The 20,939-nt window shown below is 43.3% G+C and overlaps 1 protein-coding gene across 2 annotated transcripts in view; it reads left to right on the forward strand.

Moving 5' to 3' along the window:
* The first annotated feature begins 1,715 nt into the window (after positions 1 to 1,715).
* The window catches only part of TUBGCP6 (tubulin gamma complex component 6), a 33,113-nt gene continuing 13,889 nt past the window's right edge, over positions 1,716 to 20,939 (forward strand). Inside the window, exons 1-14 of one of the 2 annotated variants that reach the window (XM_083698904.1) lie at positions 1,716 to 1,987; positions 3,423 to 4,254; positions 7,610 to 7,773; positions 9,083 to 9,293; positions 10,077 to 10,250; positions 10,933 to 11,054; positions 13,261 to 13,330; positions 13,838 to 13,947; positions 15,521 to 15,612; positions 17,367 to 17,506; positions 18,927 to 19,076; positions 20,115 to 20,196; positions 20,294 to 20,382; positions 20,523 to 20,638. In XM_083698904.1, coding sequence (XP_083555030.1) covers positions 3,508 to 4,254; positions 7,610 to 7,773; positions 9,083 to 9,293; positions 10,077 to 10,250; positions 10,933 to 11,054; positions 13,261 to 13,330; positions 13,838 to 13,947; positions 15,521 to 15,612; positions 17,367 to 17,506; positions 18,927 to 19,076; positions 20,115 to 20,196; positions 20,294 to 20,382; positions 20,523 to 20,638 — 2,267 coding nt within the window. In that variant the 5' untranslated portion in view covers positions 1,716 to 1,987; positions 3,423 to 3,507. The remainder of the gene's footprint in view (positions 1,988 to 3,422; positions 4,255 to 7,609; positions 7,774 to 9,082; positions 9,294 to 10,076; positions 10,251 to 10,932; positions 11,055 to 13,260; positions 13,331 to 13,837; positions 13,948 to 15,520; positions 15,613 to 17,366; positions 17,507 to 18,926; positions 19,077 to 20,114; positions 20,197 to 20,293; positions 20,383 to 20,522; positions 20,639 to 20,939) is intronic. The other variant, XM_083698903.1, reaches the window with a different exon arrangement.

The raw sequence follows: 20,939 nt of genomic DNA on the forward strand, positions 1-20,939 counted from the left end.
GACATTCCTTGGGTGCCAGCCACAGTAGTGGGAGTCACTGGACCTCGCTCGTACCAGGTGGCACTCGAAGACGGACGCTTGTGGCGACGGCACATAGACCAGCTTAGGCGCAGGGTTGGGGACTTGGACACTACCGAGGTGCCCCCAACTGCGCTTGCGGCTCCAGAAGAGACACGTACAGATGGTGAGGCCCCACCTACACCTCCCTCGCAAACTGCCAGCGTGGAGCCGAACCAAGCCGCTTCAGAGGGTCTGCCAGACTTACCACAGACTCAGACCACTCCACTTGCGGAGGCTCCACCCACAGCAGCGGATCCAGGGGATTTGGTTCCAACGCCACCCAGGGTCGCACCACAGCCTCAGCAAGAACTGTGTGGCTCTCCGGACTTGGCTACCAGTCCCCGGCGGTCTGGCAGAGTTTCCAAGCGCCCAACTTATTTAAAGGACTATGTTGTTGGACATGTATCACTGTTGGTCTAAGTATGGGAAATGTAACCAATATGCTTTTGTGCCTAATTGAACCATTACGCGTAGTGCTGTATATAAGGAAACCATTACGATTGTAACTAACGCCTTATCTCGGTGGGGAGGGGTGTTATGTAGTGAAGTTTCACCCTGGGCCAGCAGGGGGATACTGTATATAGTTTTCACTCAGGTCTGTAGATAGTTTTCCCTCAGGTCCGCGTCAGTTATTTTAGGCGGGAACTCTGGGCTGTTGTTGTTACAATGTTGACAGCCGGCTGCCTATAAAAGCAGGCTGGCTGAGCTGTTTGCAGTCAGTTCTATTCCAGCTTACGAAATAAAGAGCTATTTGGAGAAATCGCTGGTCGTCGGCTATGTCAACCCACAACTTAACAAATTCTATACAGGAAAACTCCCAATAATGAGCCCACCTACTCCTACCATCTGGAACTAAGGACCTGGGTTTTCAGATCAGAGGATATGAACCCCTTACCGGTTACCTTTATTATTCCAATATCCGTATTTGTTATTTTAGATACTATGTTTTTTGAAACGAAGATGTAATTGATCCTTGAGTAGGGCTTATGCACTGGTGGTGGTGGGGAAATTCTTCTCTTCTCCCCTCATCACTCTCCAAACATCTTTCATCTCTTTCCTTTTCATAACTTTAGCTAATCCTGGAATGTTACTACGTATTTCCTCTGGCGTAGGATTTGACTTATCCAGTTGTTTATCTAATACCATATTGAAATCTCCTTTTGAATATCCTCCATTTCGTTAAACACTTTATCAAAAAAAATCCACTTGATTTTCATTAGGAGCATAGTGCATTCTTCCCCTGCCATTGTTCCCTGAATTACCGTATAATGTACTGTATCAGCCTTCCAGCTGTTTGAGGACTACAATTCCCATCATCCCTGACTACTGGTCCTGCTAGCTAGGGATGATGGGAGTTGTAGTCCAACAACAACTGGAGACCCAAATTTGGGAGACCCTGATGACACCTTTCCTGCGTGCTAGAAAGCGCTAGCGTAGGAAAGGAGTTTATTGCTTTCTAGGCATTTGCTTAGGGCGCGCGCCTCTTTTAGCTCCAGCAGCCCTGGAAGTTACTTCCCGTGGTCTGGAAGCACTAAGGGCCATGCCCCGCCCTGAGCATGCGCATTGCGTCTTCTCCACACGCCGACAACCACAACAAACCCGCCCGCCGCTGCGTTTCCAGGGAGGAATCCGCGCCCGGGCTCTTGCTTAGCCCCGCCCCCTTTTCTTTCCCCTCAGGCAGCAAGGCCTCAGCGATCTAAAAACCCCGCATTCCCGCCTTCGTCGCTCCCCTGTGATGTCACAAGGCCGCGACTCTCTGAGGAGCGCGTTTTCCCATCACGGTGGCGGCGGCAGCGCTGAGAACTCGGCGGGGCGCCCGTTTTTCGCGCCGCCCTTCAGCGGGGATGGGCTGAAGAGAGGCAAATACTGGGCGGGCGGGCGGTTCGCGTCGCCGTGAAACACCCCGGAGCGACGTGAGGCCTGTTCGGTATGGGGCGTTGCCATGGATACCGTGAAGGGGGGGGGAAGCGGGTGCGCCAGGCGTTATGGAGTGGGAAGCGCCCGAGTCTCGACCCTAGAAGCTCTTCCCGCCTTCTTCGTTCTAGGTGGTATGGGGGCCTCTCAGGGTGGTGCAGGGTTGGCACTCAGCACTGGCTGAATGGGAGCCCTGGTGTTACATCCTAGTGAGCCCTGGCTCCTTTTAAGCCCCATTAACTGTCCCCCCTTTTTTTTTAAAAAAAGTAGGGTCTGTTGGGGGGGGGCAGGGGCTCACTTTGGTAATATGAAGGATGGAGACCAAAAGGAGGCAGCTTTTTTCGGGGACACACACACACACGGAGCCCCTATGTTGCTTTGACTGTATACTTTATATTTGACTTTTAATATATATATATTCGTTGTTTTAAAATAGATACATTTATGCCAGGAAAGCAAACCAACCAACCAGCAAACATACAGTCAAACAAAGAAACAAACTATAAATTGACAAACAGACAATAGCAATATATGAAACAACACAATTCTTATAACTAACATCATTTGTACTCCCAATGATGTGAACAATTGTGAAACAAGAAATTAAAAATGACTTCCAATTACTCTCGCTGGACTTTATCTGTTGATTATTTTATACCGCACAGTTACATATTTCTTACATAGCTTCTGTTAATGTCCCTACAAACTTATATTTATACAAGGCAAGGTTCAGTCTAATTCTGCTAAGAAGTTTGCTTTTATACCATAATTTTTAAAGTATTCTTTAAAAATTCTCCATCCTTATAGACTATTTGTTTTGTTTGGCCTCTTATCCTTCCTGTCGCCTTTGCTAGCTGCAGGTATTCTACATTAAGATTTGCCATTCCACTGTGTTAGGTATTGCTGTATTTTTTACTTTCTTCAGTAATGTTTAGTTCTGGATTGTTTTTATTGATGTTTTAATGTGCTGTAAACTGCTTTGAGGTTTTTCTTAAAAATATAAAGCAGTATAGAAATGGAATAATAATAATAATAATAATAATAATAATAATAATAATAATAATATGGTACTGTGAGTGAGGAGGACAAACTTCTCCCCCACCCATTTCTTTCATGACAATTCATTTGGGTACCGTTGCTTTTGAAATGGATTATCTCCGTAGGTGCCCATATAAATGTAGGTATGGTTATCAGGGTATAGATATAGGTATGGTTGTTGGGGGTTCATGGCTCCATTCAAATATCAAAAATATCGTAGAGATACCAAAATTTTGAAATGTAGAGGGTCCATGGCTTGGTTTTTGAAGAACAGGGGTCCCACAGTACTTAGCCAATTGGGATCTAGACCTTTAATACACAGTTCATAAGGATGTTGCATTAATAAAGTAATTGAAACTCTATTTCAGTAGGGAGAAGATCATTAATTATTCTCCTTTTGCTTTTCCAAGCAGCGTAATGGATCCCCAGCAGATTCTTAGTACTGGTTATACACGATCTTGACTTAAAGAGGATATCCAGTTAACTGCTGCTGCCATGGAGAGTATTACAAAGCTGTTTGGTGATTTGTGTGAGGCCCACATAGCAGGTTTGTCGAAGAAGGTCCATTTGGGCAGGGAAAAGAACAGCAAAAAAGGATCCAGTAAAAGCCTCAAGAAAATTGCGTATAATGCTTTGTTTTCCACCCTTTTTGTGGATGAGACCCAGAAGGCACAGTCAGATGTTTCTAGACTTCCAGTGAAAAACAGAATTCTAATGCTATCTTTCAACTTGAGAGTTGCTGGAATGGGGAAGGAAGCTGACCGGCTGGAGGAGCTTGTAGATGATTTGGAAAGGTCTACCTGTTTACCATTTACTGAAATTACTTCTGTTCTGGATCTTCTGGTTCAGCTTGCAGGAACTGGACCACCTCAGTGCTTACCACCCAAGAAAGACTACTTTGCAAACAACAAATATGTTGGAAGAAATGTAAAATACCAAGGTTACGATTATTATGATGTTAGTGTGTTTGAAGCTGATATGCAGGCATTAATTGCAAATGAGGAACATCAGTTTAGTGATACAGTTCAAAAGACACTGCAGATCATGGAGGCAGCACCTGGCACAGGTCTTCCTACTGTGGAATTATTTTCACAAAGCTGCTCAGTCAGCGACAAGTTTGAGAGAGAAACCCGTGTCTCGCTCTTTGGGGCTCTTATTCACAGTCGTACATATGACATGGACATCAAGTTGGATTTTCCACCAGTGCCTGACAGTGCAGATTTGTCTGGACTTGCAATCAAGGTATGGAACATTTTGGGTGACCCTTATTTTATTTATATTTAGCATAGATATTTGTTTGAGCATGCAAGTTGTAATAAATTGTGGCATCTTCTTCATCAATGCTGTTGTTTTCAGTTAGACGCTCACGAGCAAAATTCTTTGTTAATACCGTAAATTTCGCTCCATAACACGCAGATTTTTCCTCCTAGAAAGTAAGGGGAAATGTCTGTGCGTGTTATGGAGCGAATGCCTACAGATGGCGGGGGAATCTGCTGCAGTTGTGAGCAGTCTGTGGCTTGCTTTGAAACAGCAAAGCAGGTGTAAGCGGCTCCTGTCAGCGAGCCGAGCTGGGGAGGAGGGAGAGAAGCAGAGCGGGCTTGGCTGCTTTAAAACAACTCTGTCCTCTATGTTCCTCTCTCCTCCCCACTGATCTGCTAAGTAGCAGCGAAGCTTTTCAGCCAGCCTAGCCGGGAGGAGGGAGAGAAGCAGAGCGGGGTTGGCTGCTTTAAAACAACCCCGTACTCTCTGTCCCTGCCTGAAGTTTTTTGCTGTCCGATTTTGGATTAGCCACTGTAGGGGCTGTGTGTGCGTGTGCTTGAGCTATCGTTCTCCTCCTCCTGCTTCCCCTTCGCTCTCCCTGCGCCCCTGCGCTCTCCCTCCAACTTTAGAATTGACACTGTGTGTCTGTGTGTGTGAGAGAGGGCTCCTTCTCCTCCTCCTGCTTCCCGTTCACTCTCCCTGCACTGTCCCTCCGACTTTAGAATTGACACTGTGTGTGAGGGCTCCTTCTGCTTCCCGTTCACTCCCCCAGCGCCCTGCGACTTTAGGGCCAGTTCCCTCTCTGCGTGTGTGTGTGTGTCTTGACCTCACTGCGCTTGTTGGGGGAGAGTGTTGGTCGCAATTTTTCTTGATTTGTCTCAGAGTGGTTACTATCATGGTTTCCTTGCCGGGGAGGAGGGAGAGACGCAGAGCCTGCTTGTTCTAAAGGAGCAAAGCCGGAGAGGAGCCTCTCCTGCATTATCAGCAGCATCCTTCTCTAATACCCCCCACGCGTGCTCCTTGTCCCTTGAGTTCTTTTCCTTCCCTCCCCACTTAAAACATGGTTACAAAGCACGGATCCACATGGATCCTCAGGATTTTTGCACTAGGTCACCCCAAATTCACCATCAGATCACATAGCATATCCATGGCTACAGCCTGCACCAAAAAACACACACACCCACTGTTTCATGGGGCCGCAATGGCGCAAAAACGTGGTTACAAAGCATGGATCCACATGGATCCTCAGGATTTTTGCATTGGGCTACCCCAAACTCACAGTCAGATCACATGTCTGTGGCCACAGCATGAACCACAAAAATCATATATCCACTGTTTCGTTTAGAATATTTTTTTCTTGTTTTCCTCCTCTAAAAACTATGTGCGTGTTATGGTCAGGTGCGTGTTATAGAGCGAAAAATACGGTAATTTCCTTGCGTCTTCCTTTTATTGTCTATGTAGTAAAGTTAGTGTTTGTTTGTTTGGAAGCTGTTCCTTGGTCAAGCAACAAGAGTGAGGCCTTCTGGGTAACCAACAAGCCACAAGAACCATGGGAAATAAGTCTTGTCCCTTTAACCTTAGATTAACAGGCTTCCAGGGTGTGAGAGGTTTACTATGGGAAAGGAAACCCCTGATTTAATGAAAGCTTTGACACCTGGGTCCGAAGTTATGTGCATTCCCTCAGTGATGTTATCTGGCCTTGATTGCCTGGGAATGTGTGTCTGCATAAGCTCCACGGGAAGGGAGGAACTCCTTTGATTTAGGCTCTGGGTTCTTAATGAGTCCAGCTGCCAGAAGTTAGATTGATTAGCCCACAAGCCGGTCATTGGAGAATTTAAAAATAATCAGGAGTTATGATTGGTTTCGGGGGTTCCGATGCTATGTGCAAATTGGGGATAAAAGATCTTGGGAATGGCTGAGAAAGTGCGCTCTGCAATCCGCAAATCGCCCAGCTGCTGATGTTCCAACTAAGTAGCCATCCTTTCGTCCTTTGTGATGGAGAATTGCGAAAGCCTCTGAATGCGGAACATTGAAAGGACTTTAACTATTCTATCTGTGTCTTAGTCGTGAGAATGTAAGTCAGTTAGACTTCATAATGTTCTTATTTTCTTGCTTGTAACTTGCTAAAGAAGTGCCTGCTATTTTAGCATGTTTTCTTATGTTCTTTTAAAATAAATTTTAAAGAAGAAACTGTTTGGTTTGTGTGCCTTTCGGGGGGGGGGGGCTAATTCCTAGCCTTACGCTTGGTTGCGCTCTACCGTAGAATTTCTGTCTGCAAGTCTGTAGATACAACTTGTGGAGTGGGGATAACCAACAACAACGGGGCACAGCCTTCTCCCTGGGTTGTGGCTCTGGGTTCCCCGGAACAGAGGGAGTGGTGGCAGCCCTACCGGGTCTATTTGGTCTTGTTTCTGTAAAACGTAAACGCGCCCGCCAGCCCTGCTCAAGAAACCTGGTCTGGCCGGAGAGCAAAGACAGGTGAGGGAGGGGCGAGTGGCTGGGGGCAAGTTTACCACAGTCTACCTGGTGTTTCTCTTTCTCTCTTGCTTGTGGATCTGAGAGCACTTGCATCATTTTGACCCATTCAGCTCTTTTGCAAATAGTAGTTTCCACATGTCACATTATTTTTGAAATCCAAAGTGGTACAATCTGTAGCCACCATCTTGTATGTCGGATTTATATGTGCAGCAGGGCTTTTGTTGTCTTTTTCACTTGCTTTTCCTCCAACACCTTGTATACCACAGTATACATCATTGTAAACAACTTTTGAAATTTAAGGAGCAGGGGGAGGGAGAAGGCAATATTTTTCTTTTAAGGAAATGCTTCATGTATTTCTCTCCTGAATCCTACCAAATGATGTATCTTGATCTGATCATGATCTGTATATTGCAACAGCTTTGTAAGATAGCTCATTAGTGTTCTCATTTTAAAGAGGGGGCAGGGAAACCACGTCTTATTATATGGCTAAACAAGGATTTGAACCCACATTCATGGTCAGTATTGTTTCTCGCTATGCCCTTTATGCCCTTTAGTTCTTCTGCCTAGTAAAAGAGGCAGCACCATCTCAAGTGTAAGAATTAATTTATCAAGTTACTCCTTGCAGTTGGGCAATACATGCTTTGCCACACTTATTTCAGAGTAAATAAAAACCTATTAATCTTGGTCCACCAGGGTGTAGATAGAATATGCAGCACTGTACTAGGAATGATTTTTAATGAGGAGATGCAACAGGAACGATCTGAGGAACTAGGGAGGCAGGCTAAGAAGTTAACTCTTTTGGTCACAATTATGGAAAATCACTGCTGAAAGATAATCGACTGGGTACATGTTTTTATAGGTCCCCCAAAGTATAGATCCTTCGGAAGATGAGGGATTCCAGTCTGCATCCAATCTCACCCCTGACTCTCAGTCAGAACCCAGTGTCACACCAGATATTGATCTCTGGGAAGCAGTGCTCACCTATGGACCTAGTAAGCGGAGATGTTGGGAAAGGATTGGATGGTACGTATTTGTCTTTTAAGATTCAGAATGTTGAGCTGTTTTTGTTGGAAGCTGCCGTGATTAGTATCAAGTCAATAGTCAGTGAATTTGAAACAAGTTTCCAAAATTATTTTTGAAATAGCAAAATTCAAGGCCTAGGGTGGTATTCAACTACGTTTTTACTCAGTGTAGACCTATTAAAATGAATAGACCTAACTTCTACATTAATTTCACTGTGTCTTTTCTGATTAAAACTTAGTTGAATACCACCCCTCTAACGTTCCCAATAAAACTGGGACTTGAGAATGGCAGCTGAATGGAAACTGGGATCCAAAAGGCCATACCCACATAAGCTTCTCAGGCCTTCCTGTTGTATCGTCCAAAAAGTTACGGAGCTTGGCAGATGGGGAATCTCTAGAGTGGCATCCATTGTACTATTAACTAAGGGGAATCTGGCAAACCCCCAATGTGCTCTAGGCATTCCCATGGATCTGCTTAGATCCTAACAATTGGGAGACTTTGCATGTAATTCTGAACCATGGTCTACCATTATGAAAAATCGGCTGCAGTGAGCCTTTGGATCCCAGGCTTTCATTTTTTCTTTGTGAATTCAAGGAGATCATCTTAGAACTGTAGAGTTGGAAGGGACCCTGAGGGTCATCTAGTCCAACCCCCTGCAGTGCAGGAATCACAGCTAAAGAAACCTTGAGAGATAGCTGTCCAACCTCTTCCTAAAAACCCTTTAAGGATGTAGAGTCCACCACCTTTCGAGGGAGACTGTTTCACTGTCAAACAGCTCTTCCCATCAGAAAACTCTTCCTAATGATTCTCCTTTCTTGTCTTTTGAATCCATTGGTTTGGGTCTCTCCAACCCACCGAGCAGCAGAAAACAAAATTGTTCCATCTTCCATGTAACGGCCCTTCATATATTTGAAGATGCCTCTCAGTCTCCCATTATCCAGGCTAAACGTACCCAACTCCATCAACCGATCCTCTTAGGCTTGGTTTCCAGACCCTTTATCATCTTGGTCACCTTCCTCTGCACACTGACTTGTTGATATCTTTCTTAAATTGTGCTGCACAGGATCCCAGGTGGTGTCTGGCCAAGGCAGAATAGAGTAGATCTGGACACTAGACTTCTGTTGATACAGCCTAGAATTGCATGAACATTTTTTGCTGTAACATCTGAATTGATAGAGGCCATGAAAACCCTAGGCTTTATGGTGGATTGGATGAAAGCCATTCAGAATATCTCTCTTCTACAGACCTAAGTTTTTCAGAGTGGCACTTTATACATTTGATTGTTATTTGTTTTTCCCCCCAAACTCAGTCCTCCTGGGAAAAAAGAGGAGCCGTACCTTTCTGAAGCTGGCAGAGAAGCCTTTGACAAATTTTGCAGACTTCGAGAAGGGGAATTGCAGTTTTTCAGCAGTACCAAACTTCAGCTTCCACAACGTGTTTTAATAAAAGAATCAGAACTTGTTAAAGATGTTTTGAATGTCCTTATTGGGGTGGTATCTACTTCATTCTCATTTAATCAGGTATACAGAAGTATGTAAATAGCTGCTGAGGAGCTCTAACCTTTGCTTTTAAGACCCAGCATGCACACTTGTATTTTATGTCAGCCGAAATAATATTATAGTAACATACATCATTTCACAGAGAGGATGCATGTTACTGAATTTTGCAAAGTATATGAAAACAAGACTTAAGATGCTCTGCAAGTATCACTTATATACCCGTATCCTTATGAAGAGTTACTAAGTAGATAGTAAAAACTAATACGGGTTGTATCCATCATAAGAGTATTCATTAAAAACACACACATACAAATCACAAACTGGTTTATAGTACAAAATATGCAGTAAAACCAATACCTATATTATAATAATAACAGTAAATCCAGATTAAGAAGAGACTGACATTAACTGCCAGTATGGACCCAAGCACACAATCCAGGCATGGTAGATCTGGCAATAAAATGCAATTTGCATTGTGCAGAAAGGAATGTTTTGGGAACTATTCCCTAGAAAATAAGGGTTTCCATGTGAATTTTCATTTTATGGATTTAATTTTCTTTACAATTTTACCATGTGTGTATTTTTATTTTTTTACCTTATGCCATAATATTGAATTTGCTGATAAGCTATTAATGATCACTTAGTGGTTTTGCATAGTAGGCTTACCCCCCCAAAAAAGATTTTTAAAAACAGTACACCTATTTAGTAGCTCTAATTTATGATGATGAGGACTTGTGTATCAATTTTGTAACTACTTCGTGTGCTGTACATTTTCATTGATGCCTTCTTTTTTCAACCCTGTAGGCAGCTGTGCTGTTTGTGGCCAAGCAGGGTCTACATGTATCTGGAACTTCCCCTGAAAGCATGAGCAGTCTCCTGTCAGAAGTTGCTGAATATGGAACTTATTACACACGACTGAGCCGCTTCTCTGTCCAACCAGTTTTGGACTCTTCGTACAGAAAAGGACTTGTTTTTCAGGTAGTATGCTGGCAGTTTTGCTATCACTAATCCAGCTTGATGTCCTGCTATATTTCTGACTTTATCTGATGTCTATTGGTTAGATCCAATTGCGCCCTCTTGTTCATGAAAGCAGCTAGGATCCTACAGCTTCACTTCCCAAGCTGTACTGTAGGGTCCCCAACACTCCTGAGCAGAGTTTTGGGAGAAGCAAAGGGGAAAGAAGAACAGAGCACCCTTTTCTATTAGTAGAACCCGGGGATCTCTGGAGAGTACCCAAACTCTTTCAGTGGTGTCCAAACTTTTTTCAAAGAGTGCCAGATCTGATGAAGTGAAGGGCCGTGAGCGCTGACCAAAGGGGCGACCATAGCTGTTAACCTTTTTTTTAGGATTGAAGTTGTTGAGCTTTTTATTTAGGGGTTGGTTTATTTACCACTAAATCATACAAAAAATCAAAGCGGTTTACAGCATTAAAAAGATAAAAGCCATAGAATGCAAGTGAAAAGAAAGTTAGGAAAAAAAGTTAAAAATGAGCTTCTGCTCACAGGGTGTGGATTGGGCTTGCAACAGATCCTAAGCATCTGAAGGAGGCTCAACAAGAATAGTACACCCAGTTGCCACTTTCCTATAAAGCATACACTGAATGTATGCCGTGCACAAACAATTTTCATAGCAGATCTTCTTTTCACTTGTCTCCTGCCAGGCATTTACAAGCGGGCTGAGAAAATACCTGCAGTACTACCGAGCGTGTGTTTTGTCGACTCCTTCCACACTGACGCTTCTAACCATCAGCTTCCTCTTCAGGAAACTAGGACGCCAGCTAAGGTAATACCACGGCATTAAAAGTTAATGGAAAGGAAGCCTTGACATCTTCCATGCTTGATCCAAACCACAAAGGAATCAAGAGACGTGCCCTTTGAACTGCTGATAGCATTGCTGTAGTTTAGTCCACATTGGTAAAGCAATTTCAGACTAGATTAGCTAGCATTGTACTGCTTCTCCTATCGTCTGTAATCTGATGATCAGTTCTCTGTCTCCTTCACTGTTATACCGTCTGCTTATGCAGCATAGTCGTAGCATAATACTTTTAGTGAGTTAATTTAGACAGTGGGTTCATAGACGAGACATTTTAAGTAACCATAGAGGCATAGGAAGCTGCCTTATACCGAGTCATGCCATTGGTCCATCTCAGTTCAGTATTGTCTGCACTGATTGGCAGTGGCTCACTAGGCTTTCAGGCAGAAGATTTCCTATTTCTACCTGGAGATGATGGGAATTGAACCTACGACCTTTCGCATGCAAGGCAGATGCCCTACCTCTTTATATATATTATTCCCTTCCACAGTAACCTATATTACTTACACTAGAACCAGGGTTTCCAACTTCTGTATAGGCAACTCTCCACTTACATGGGGCTTTTGTTCCTGGGTAGCCCTTGGATACGTGAAATTGTGTATAGTGGGGGGGAAGCCTATAATCACCCTCTAAACTCCTGATAACCAGTAAGTAGCATATGCCAGATTGGCATGAATGGCAGCACTGGTGGTTCTCAGTCTTCCTCATTGTCTCCTTTCTCAAATACCAACCCTCCACAGGCCTCAGTGGTCGGTGCAAAGGCTCATGGGATTGCTGGCTGATTTCCCTGCTCTTTTCACAGCCCCCCCCCCCCCCAGTTTTCACACTTTTTGGGGCTGTTTTTGCTGTTTTAACTTGGATTATTTATTTCCTGGTACTGCATATATATGTGTGGGGAGCTGGCTACTGTTCCAGAAGTGTATTTTACTAGGCAAATTGACACGTGTTGGAAAGCTGAGATATTGATAGAAAATGTATTGCATTGTAACTGTATTGTAACTTTCAAAAAAAAAAATAACGATAAAGTTGCTGTAGTGTGGCCATAACAGCTTCCCAAGTTTGGAGCATTGGTACACAGTCGTACCTCAGAAGTTGAACGGAATCCGTTCTGGAAGTCCGTTCAACTTCCAAAATGTTAGGGAACCAAGGTGCAGCTACCGATTGGCTGCAGGATGCTCCTGCAGCCAATTGGAAGCCACGACAGACGTTCAGGTTCCAAAGAACATTCACAAACCGGAACAATCAGTTGATGGAGTTGAAAACAAGGCCGTTAATTAGACAGTGAGGCTGAAATTGAAGACGTTTTTAAGAACAGTTTGGATGGTGCGGTAAGAGTTAGTGTTGATATGGTGTTGCCTACTTGCTTACGTAGCTTTTTTAAAAAAGGGATTAGGCAAAAGTATGTTGGTCTATTGGCAGCTGTTAGGCTATATAGCTAAATGGAACCTTCACCAGCAGAGTTGCTATACACCTGTAGGGACGTGGGGGGCGTCGTGGTCTAAATCACTGAGCCTCTTGGGCTTGCCAATCAGAAGGTTGGCAGTTTGAATCCCTGCGATGGAGTAAGCTCCCGTTGCTCTGTTCCAGCTCCTGCCAGCCTAGCAGTTCAAAAGCATGCCAGTGCAAGTAGATAAATAGGTACCGCTGTGGCAGGAAGGTAAACACAGTTTCTGTGTGCTCTGGTTTCTTTCACAGTGTTCTGTTGTGCCAGAAGTGGTTTAGTCATGCTGGCCACATGACCCGGAAAGCTGTCTGTGGACAAACGCCGGCTACCTTGGCCTGAAAGCGAGATGAGCACCACAACCCCATAGTCGCCTGTGACTGGACTTAACCATCTAAGGGTCCTTTATCTTTTTACCTTGCTATACATCTCAGCACCAGCTGCAGGGGCCAAACACTGAAAAACAGATAGTTTGTGAACTTCGCAGAAGCATTTAGTTCCACTGGGGGAGACAGAATTTGAGCCTGGAAGGTCCAGTAAACTGGTTCTTAGGCTCTTAAACGGGAATCTGTGGCTCTCTGGGTCTTAGATTCCACCTTCTATCAGCTCCAGCCAGCATGGCCAATAGCCAGGAGTGATGGAAATTGTAATCTGGGGGCCCACAGGTCTTCCTCCCACTCCATGCTCTTAAAGATACTACGCAAGTGTAATTTGCTGCTGTTGTGTTTTGTGAAGGTATATAGCTGAACTCTGCGGCATAGGAGTGACTGCGCAGGGAACTACTGCTGCTGCTTCATTTCCAACAGTGAGTATGATTGTGCTTCTCTTTGTAGTCCCGTTGCTCGGTCTTTGTAGTCACAGCCAACCGAGTGGTGTGCATTTTTAAACATGAAACGACTAGGTGTGATTCAAACATAAGCAAGCAATCTCAGATTTTTTCGTCTTGCGAAGCAACCCCATAGGGAAATTCGTTTTGCGAAGCGCCTCCAAAACGGAAAACCCTTTCGTCTAGCGGGTTTTCCGTCTTGTGAGGCGTTCGTCTTGCAGGGCACCACTGTATAGACGTGTCGGAATGTATTGGTTTTAAAAGAAATATAGTTAGGAGGAGCACATTTCTGCTTTCATTCAGCATTAATAAAAAGGTATCTCCAAAAGTCAACAGAAGGCTTTAAGGATTTTTCCAGCCAAACCAGCACTTCCAGCTGAGTCCTGCCAATGCAATAAAACTATCCAATGACGCTAAGCATCATCAGAAGTACCTATGTGTGTTTATGGTTTTCCTTTCAAAGAGTGGTTTATGCATTTATTTCAGGGTGTGAAACTACTTTCCTATCTATACCAAGAAGCTCTTAATAACTGCAGCAATGAACATTACCCAGTTCTTCTCTCCCTACTAAAAACAAGCTGTGAACCATATACACGGTAAGTATTTCAGTTTAAAATTGTGCATTGTGGACGTGCTGTTACAAAGATGATCTAATGCATTTCCTATAGATGGCGTTCCTGTGAGTTCTTAAAAGGAGCTAGAATTTCTGAATGGCGACAGTCTTATTTTGCTGAAATAAAGCTAGCAATTCATTCCTGTTAGCATATACTCAGGTCCTATTGATTTCAGTTGAGCTTACTCCTTGGTCAGTGGGTATGGGATTGTAGCAAAAATCTTAAAATGATCTATGCTTACTGAAATATGTTCTGGGACTTTTTAAAGTTTTTTCTTTCTGCACATTAAAATAATTCTCTGTGTATTTCAGTGGCATATTATTATTATTTAAATGCTTATAAAACGATCGAGACACTGAGATTTTATTAATACAATAAAGGGGAAAAAAGGAAAAAAAGAAAAAACACTTACACCTTATACAAAAAGCATATCACAACAGAATCAATTAGATAATAACCATATTTTCTTCGCTTTTTGGACTTCCTCACATCTCTCGTTCCTGCATTCCTGATTTATAAAACGTTAACCAGCAATTTATCACCTTGCTTCAATTCTTATTTTGTAATTTTCCAATATTGTGTCCCTAACTTTAGATACTTTTATCTAAAACTTAAATACTTAATTTAGACATAAAATTTATCTAAAATTTATCTTTTCTTAAATTTCACTTGTCCTCATACTCTTTTCAACTAGCTTAGTGGTGCCATGTTATTTTCAATCTTGCATCCTTCTTAACACTCATACAATTTGCAATATTTTTGTAAATAGTCCTTAAATTTCTTCCAATCCTCTTCCACTGCTTCCTCTCCCAGGTCTCGGATTCTGCCAGTCATTTCTGCTAGTTCCATATAGTCTATCAGTTGCATCTGCCATTCTTCCAGTGTTGGCAAGTCTTGGGTTTTCCAATGTTTGGCGACAAGTATCCTTGCTGCTGTTGTTGCATGGAAACCTCAAGTATCAAAGCAGAAATCCCAATTAATATGAGACTCTGCTTGACATGATAGTTAATCTATCTCTTTCAGTACTAGTGAAAAACTGAGCAGTTATAGCATTCAGGTATCTTCTTTGGGGACCGTTTTGAACCTAGCCATAGGTCTTTACAGTTGCTATCTGACCTGAATAGTTATTTTAGTGGTAGTATTTTTATCAGATCTGTTTTCTGTTTGGACAGCATACCCTTATTTAAGAGGGTGTTTATAAAATACAGGGATGCGGGTGGTGCTGTGGTCTAAACCACTGAGCCGACAGCTTGCCGATCGGAAGGTTGGCGGTTCGAATCCCCACGATGGGGTGCGCTCCCCCAGCTCTGTCCCAGCTCCTGCCCACCTAGCAGTTCGAAAGCCTGTCAAAGTGGTGGGAAGGTAAACGGCGTTTCCGTGTGCTGCTCTGTTTTCACCAGAAGCATCTTAGTCTGCTGACAAACATCGGCTCCCTCAATCCGTAAAGCAAGATGAGCACTGCAACCCCAGAGTCGTTTGCGACTGGACTTAACTGTCAGGGGTCCTTTACCTTTTTATAAAACACCTTTTTCAACATTCAATCTTTTGCCTTTAGGTTTATACACGATTGGGTTTATAGCGGTGTATTCAGAGACGTGTATGGCGAATTCATGATTCAGGTGAATGAGGATTATCTTGGCTTTAGAGGTATGTTACAAATGAATTGCTTTCTTTTGAAATTACCCTTTGGCTAGCAGGGAATGGCAGGAATGAAAGCGTTGGAAGCTAGCATCTCCAGTGATGCTCTAGCTCACTTCCTGCCTTCCTTGAATCCAGGCATGATCACTGTGGCTCCCTTGCTTTCTCCTCTGGCTAGTGACTTAAGGGCCTATGATGGACAACTGGAAAAGGTATGGTTGATTTATTCCATTACCGTTCCCCTGGGAGATGGCATTAACTTTCTTTTACAAGTAACACGATGTTTCTTTTCTTTTCTTTTCTTTGTGTACCGTATTTTTCGCCCTATAGGGCGCACCGGCCCATAGGACGCACCTAGATTTTTTTTTTGGGGGGGGGGGAATAAAGGGAAAAAAATTCCCCCCCCCCCCCCCCGGCGCAGGGCTGGGATGGGGAAAGCGGAGTTTCCCCAGCCCCCAGAATGGCACCCAGAGTGCACTGGGAGCTTGCGGGGCTGGGGGAGGGGGAAGCCCGAGCTTCCCCAGCCCCCAGAATGGGATCCAGAGCGATGACGAAGCTGCATGCAGCTTCGGCATCGCTCTGGGAGCTTGCGGGGCTGGGGGCGGGGAAAGCGGAGCTTCCCCCTCCCCCAGCCCCCAGAACGGGACCCAGAGCCATGCCAAAGCTGCGTGCAGCTTTGGCATCGCTCTGGGAGCTTGCGGGGCTGGGGGAGGGGGAAGCCCTCCGCCAGCCTCCAAACCAGGTCAGGAGACAGCGGGATGGCGCGCTGCGCCTCCCTGCTGTCCCCCGAGTTTGTGGGGCTGGCGACGGGGAGGAGCAGGCTTCTCCCCCCTGCCAGCCTTCTTACCAAGTCGGGGGACAGCGGGATAGCGGCGTTCCGCCTCCCCGCTGTCCCCCGAGCTTGTGGGGCTGGCGGTGGGGCTCTCCTGAAGCCTGGAGAGCGAGAGGGGTCGGTGCGCACCGACCCCTCTCGCTCTCCAGGCTTCAGCGAAAGCCTGCATTCGCCCCATAGGATGCACACACATTTCCCCTTCATTTTTGGAGGGGGAAAAGTGTGTCCTATAGGGCGAAAAATACGGTATTTAGCTGTTTCTGTGTGTGTTGTTCAAAACACGTATGTATATTGTGCCTATTTCCCTTTTCACCACATGCACTCTTGTTTGTGGACTTGGCTTGTGGACTTAAGAACAAAGAGAAACAAAGAAAACCTTTTTAGAACTGGTGCTAAGTAAATACAGCGGTACCTTGGTTTACGAACTTAATCTGTTCTGGAAGTCTGTTCTTAAAGTAAAGCATTAAAGTAAAGACTTTCCCATAGCAGCAGGGGACTCAGTTTACAAATGGAACACACTCAACAGGAAGTGGAACATGTTCTGCTTCCAAGGCAAAGTTCACAAACCAAAACACCTACTTCTGGGTTTGCAGCGTTCTGAATCCAAGTTGTTCATAAACTAAGCTGTTCTTAAACCAAGCTACCACTCTAGTCTCATGCAGAGGTTATACAGCTAACAATATCACAAGACACTAGTCAGTAGACATCAATGACACTAGCATTACCATATTCCTGATGCCTGTCACAAGGTGTATCATCTGGATGAAGTTGTGGATTTTGCTTGAAATGAAATAGTGATTGCAAAGTAAATCATTGGGTTCTGTTCAACAAATAGATAATAGTTGCACTTTTATTGCATTAAAAACTTAATACACCAAAATACTCTTTATATAACTCACTTTCTGACCTCTCTGTCCTTTTGGCTCTCTAGACAAACACTACTGGACCCATGGGTACGTTTTAATTTCCAAGGAAGTAGAAGACTGTGTGCCTGTGTTTTTGAAACATATTGCTAATGATGTCTACATTTGTGGGAAAACCATAAACTTGCTCAAGTTGTGTTGTCCCAGGGTAAGTACCCGTTGCTTTTAAAATCATGGAGTAAGCATTGTTTTCAAGTACATTTGAAGTCATATACCCTTGGAAAGTCAGTTTTAGCTGAAGAGACTATGACTCCCCAATTAGCTGAGAACCACCTTCCCTAACGATGACATTCATGCACCACGTCCATATTTTGGGTTAATTTCTTACAAAGAAATTCCTTGCTCCTGGACTGTAAGCCACTGCCCCACCTTAATGTATTATAGGACCTTTCTACCGAGTTTATTCTGTTATTGGCCAAGATCAAGCTATTATTATTATTATTATTATTTATTGAATTTATATACCACGCTATACCAGGAGGTCTCAGGGCTGTCCACAGAAAAGATCAACATAAAAACCACGATATATATAATCAAAATAAAAACAACAGCCCAATTACACACACACCCCCAATTACAGGAATCTTTTAGTTTAGAATGTTTCTTAAATTGAAGACTAAATGACAGCTAATTTAAATAAAAAGCTGAATTCTTTGCTCCCCCCTCATTTTTCATGCAAAGATAGACTTCCAAGTAGAGCATCTCTTCATTAATTATGATTTGATTTTTTTTAACCACAAATCATTCTGTGCTTGCTCTCTGTCATATCATGAATATGTTGCTTGTCTTCCGTATCACGTTATCGTGGAACGTAAGTTTAAAATTCTCACTTCATAATTGGCTGCCTTATGTTTGATCTAAACTAACCAGGCGAACCTTTCACAATGAAACAATCCGAAAGAAACGACAAAGCATATCCCATGGAGGTGTTCACGACAAAACTTTCCACAAAGAAAGAAACAGAAACAGTCACTGTAGTCACACAGCCCAGCATTTAATGGAATAATATAATAAATGCTGTCACAAGAGCGGATAACTCTTTTAAACCCAAAGGCCACAATCCCTTCCAGGGAACCCATGTCAGTGGCACATGGAACAAGAGATGTTACTCTTATATTTGACTAGGGCCAGCCGCACATGCATTTCTACACATACAGTACATCTCTATGGTCAGGCAGCAGAACTAGAGGAGAGAGTGTAGCCTAGACAGGGAGGGGTGTGGCCTGGGGAGATCCCTGAGGGCCATTTAGGGAGGCCTGGGGGCCACATTTGTTCCAGGCCCAGGTCATGAGGATTCCCACCCACAGTCCACAACAGACTTAAGACTGAACGAGATCCTACCAATAGGTTTCCAGTTCTAAAGTGCATGAAAGTTTGGATTGCATTCTTCAGATGTTTACTGCTGCTCTTTAATAATAATAATAATGATAATAATAATTAATTTTATTTATACCCCGCCCTACCCAGCCAAGACTGGGCTCAGGGCGGCCAACAGCCAGTATAAAAACACATTGATTGAAATACAACTTAAAAACAAAATGAAAATACAACATTAAAACATTTTGCAGCACTACATCTGCTGGTCCGACATCCCCGTTCCTCGGATTTCTGTCATCTTCTCCCTCGACGAATTGAGAGAGATTGAGAGAGATTGTGCAGTGTACGTGGGCCGAATGGAAAGAATCGCACGCTATAGTACCATCAGCAAGGAGGAAAAGGTAAACTGACTCAACCCAAAAAAAAATTTTTGGGTATCAGGATAGTGCCATTGCCCAGAACGTGGACTCTGCCTTTGTATGGTGCATCGAAAACAACAGTGTGTCCTTGCGCATGTGTGTTCGAAAATAAATCATTAATTTCACTGGGACAAGTGAGAAAGCATGCTGCCTTGGCATAGGCATTAGGGCGCTACTGGTGCAGCAGATCTTAGGCCCAGACAAATGAAAAGCCAAACTTTATTTTACCCATCAAATTACAATACTGTAATTGTTTCAGTTAAGACCCCCCCATTTATAGGTAAGATAGTTTCTTTGCTTGCCTGATAACTTCTTCTTTCATGAAATTGCACACCTGAATACATGCTTAGGGTTTTTGTTTTGTCCCCAAATACAGGAAAGCCTTTATATTCATTCACTTCAATGTTCTCCCATCAGCTGTTTTGGATGAAGACTTAATGGCACTCCATATGCAATTCTTGTATGTCTCTGTGTGTCAGTAAAGAGTTGTGTATTTTTTAATAAAGGTGACAGAACCAGACTTGTTTGTTCTTTGATCACACCCTTCTCAGAATGGCATACAGCCTTTTTACACCTGTAGTCTTCAATCTTTTATGAGCCAGAACCTTCAGTTAACAAAACATGGATTTGAGGACCTGCTTCTCAATTTTTAATCATATGTTTGTATAGCAGAAATGATACTTTTGCATTCCACTATTGATTGGGTTGTGAGCCTTTAGTGGGTCCTGAACCATCAGATAAATGAATTGGTTGTAATTTATGTTCTAGCTATAAAGGTTTCTAAGCAATTTTGACATAATGGATGCTAGGGTTTTTTTTTTTAATCTTGTGCTGGTGTGTGTGTGTGTGTGTGTGTGTGTGTGTGTATAGTACTGAAAATTGACCTTTCCGTATTTTTGTGTTTATTTCCCCCCACTGTATGAAATCCAAATGTTTGAGGGTTAGTGGATTATTAATAAAGTTGAACTGACCCGAGTTATGCTTGAAAACCACATTAAATCCTGTGAAATTGCTTCCTAGGACTTGCGCATGGAAATTGAAAAACAGGAGCTAATTTTCCACGCTCGAGAAACAGCTACCAAAGCTCTAAAAGCCTTTACTGGTAAGTTACAGGTGTCTTTGCAGTCCAGTTGGTTTTTCACAGCGACTGTTTTCTTTATTTCTTTTTAACATTGCTGCATCTTAAATTTTTGTTTCAGATCAACAAATATCAGAGAAAATGGTGCTGGATGCAAAGAAGCGTGAGCAGTTTCAGAAATTGAAAGAACAATTTGAAAAAGATAAAGAGGTATTTGCAACGTTTGTTTTCTGCTAGCAACGTTAAGAGACAGAGAATCTTTATATAGAACTTGCTTGGATAAAAATATGCACAGCACAATGTGTGCTTTTGGAATGTGGTTTCTAAAGCTTTCTTAAATGTTTATGTAGCGCCGACGTGCTCTGAAACAGGAGGAGACTGATGATGATTTCAGTTATGCTCGGGAACTGAGAGAGAGGGAAAGAAGACTGAAGGCTTTGGAAGAGGAATTGGAGAAAAGGGCAAGGTAAAAGTGTGGAAGGAAGGAAGGCTGTTAAAATTGCAAGTTCAAAATTTGGTACCAAGCAGTTGTATGTTTACAAAAATAGCTCCCAAGCTGGAAAATGGATAGTCCAGTTTCTCATCTTTCAGAATGGAAGGTTTTGCTAATAAGCTACAAACTTCCCCTTATGCCCTGCCAGCCTAGCTGCTGTGTATGTCGTACCAGGAGTCTTTACATTGTTTAGTCTTGGCAGCCCAGCTGCTGCATATCAGAGTTGGAACAATATGATGGTTGCAAGTGTAGATACACTTTTATCGGCTCTGCT

This window comes from Podarcis gaigeae (genome assembly GCF_964106915.1).
Source record: "Podarcis gaigeae genome assembly, chromosome: 10".
Taxonomy (NCBI): domain Eukaryota; kingdom Metazoa; phylum Chordata; class Lepidosauria; order Squamata; family Lacertidae; genus Podarcis; species Podarcis gaigeae.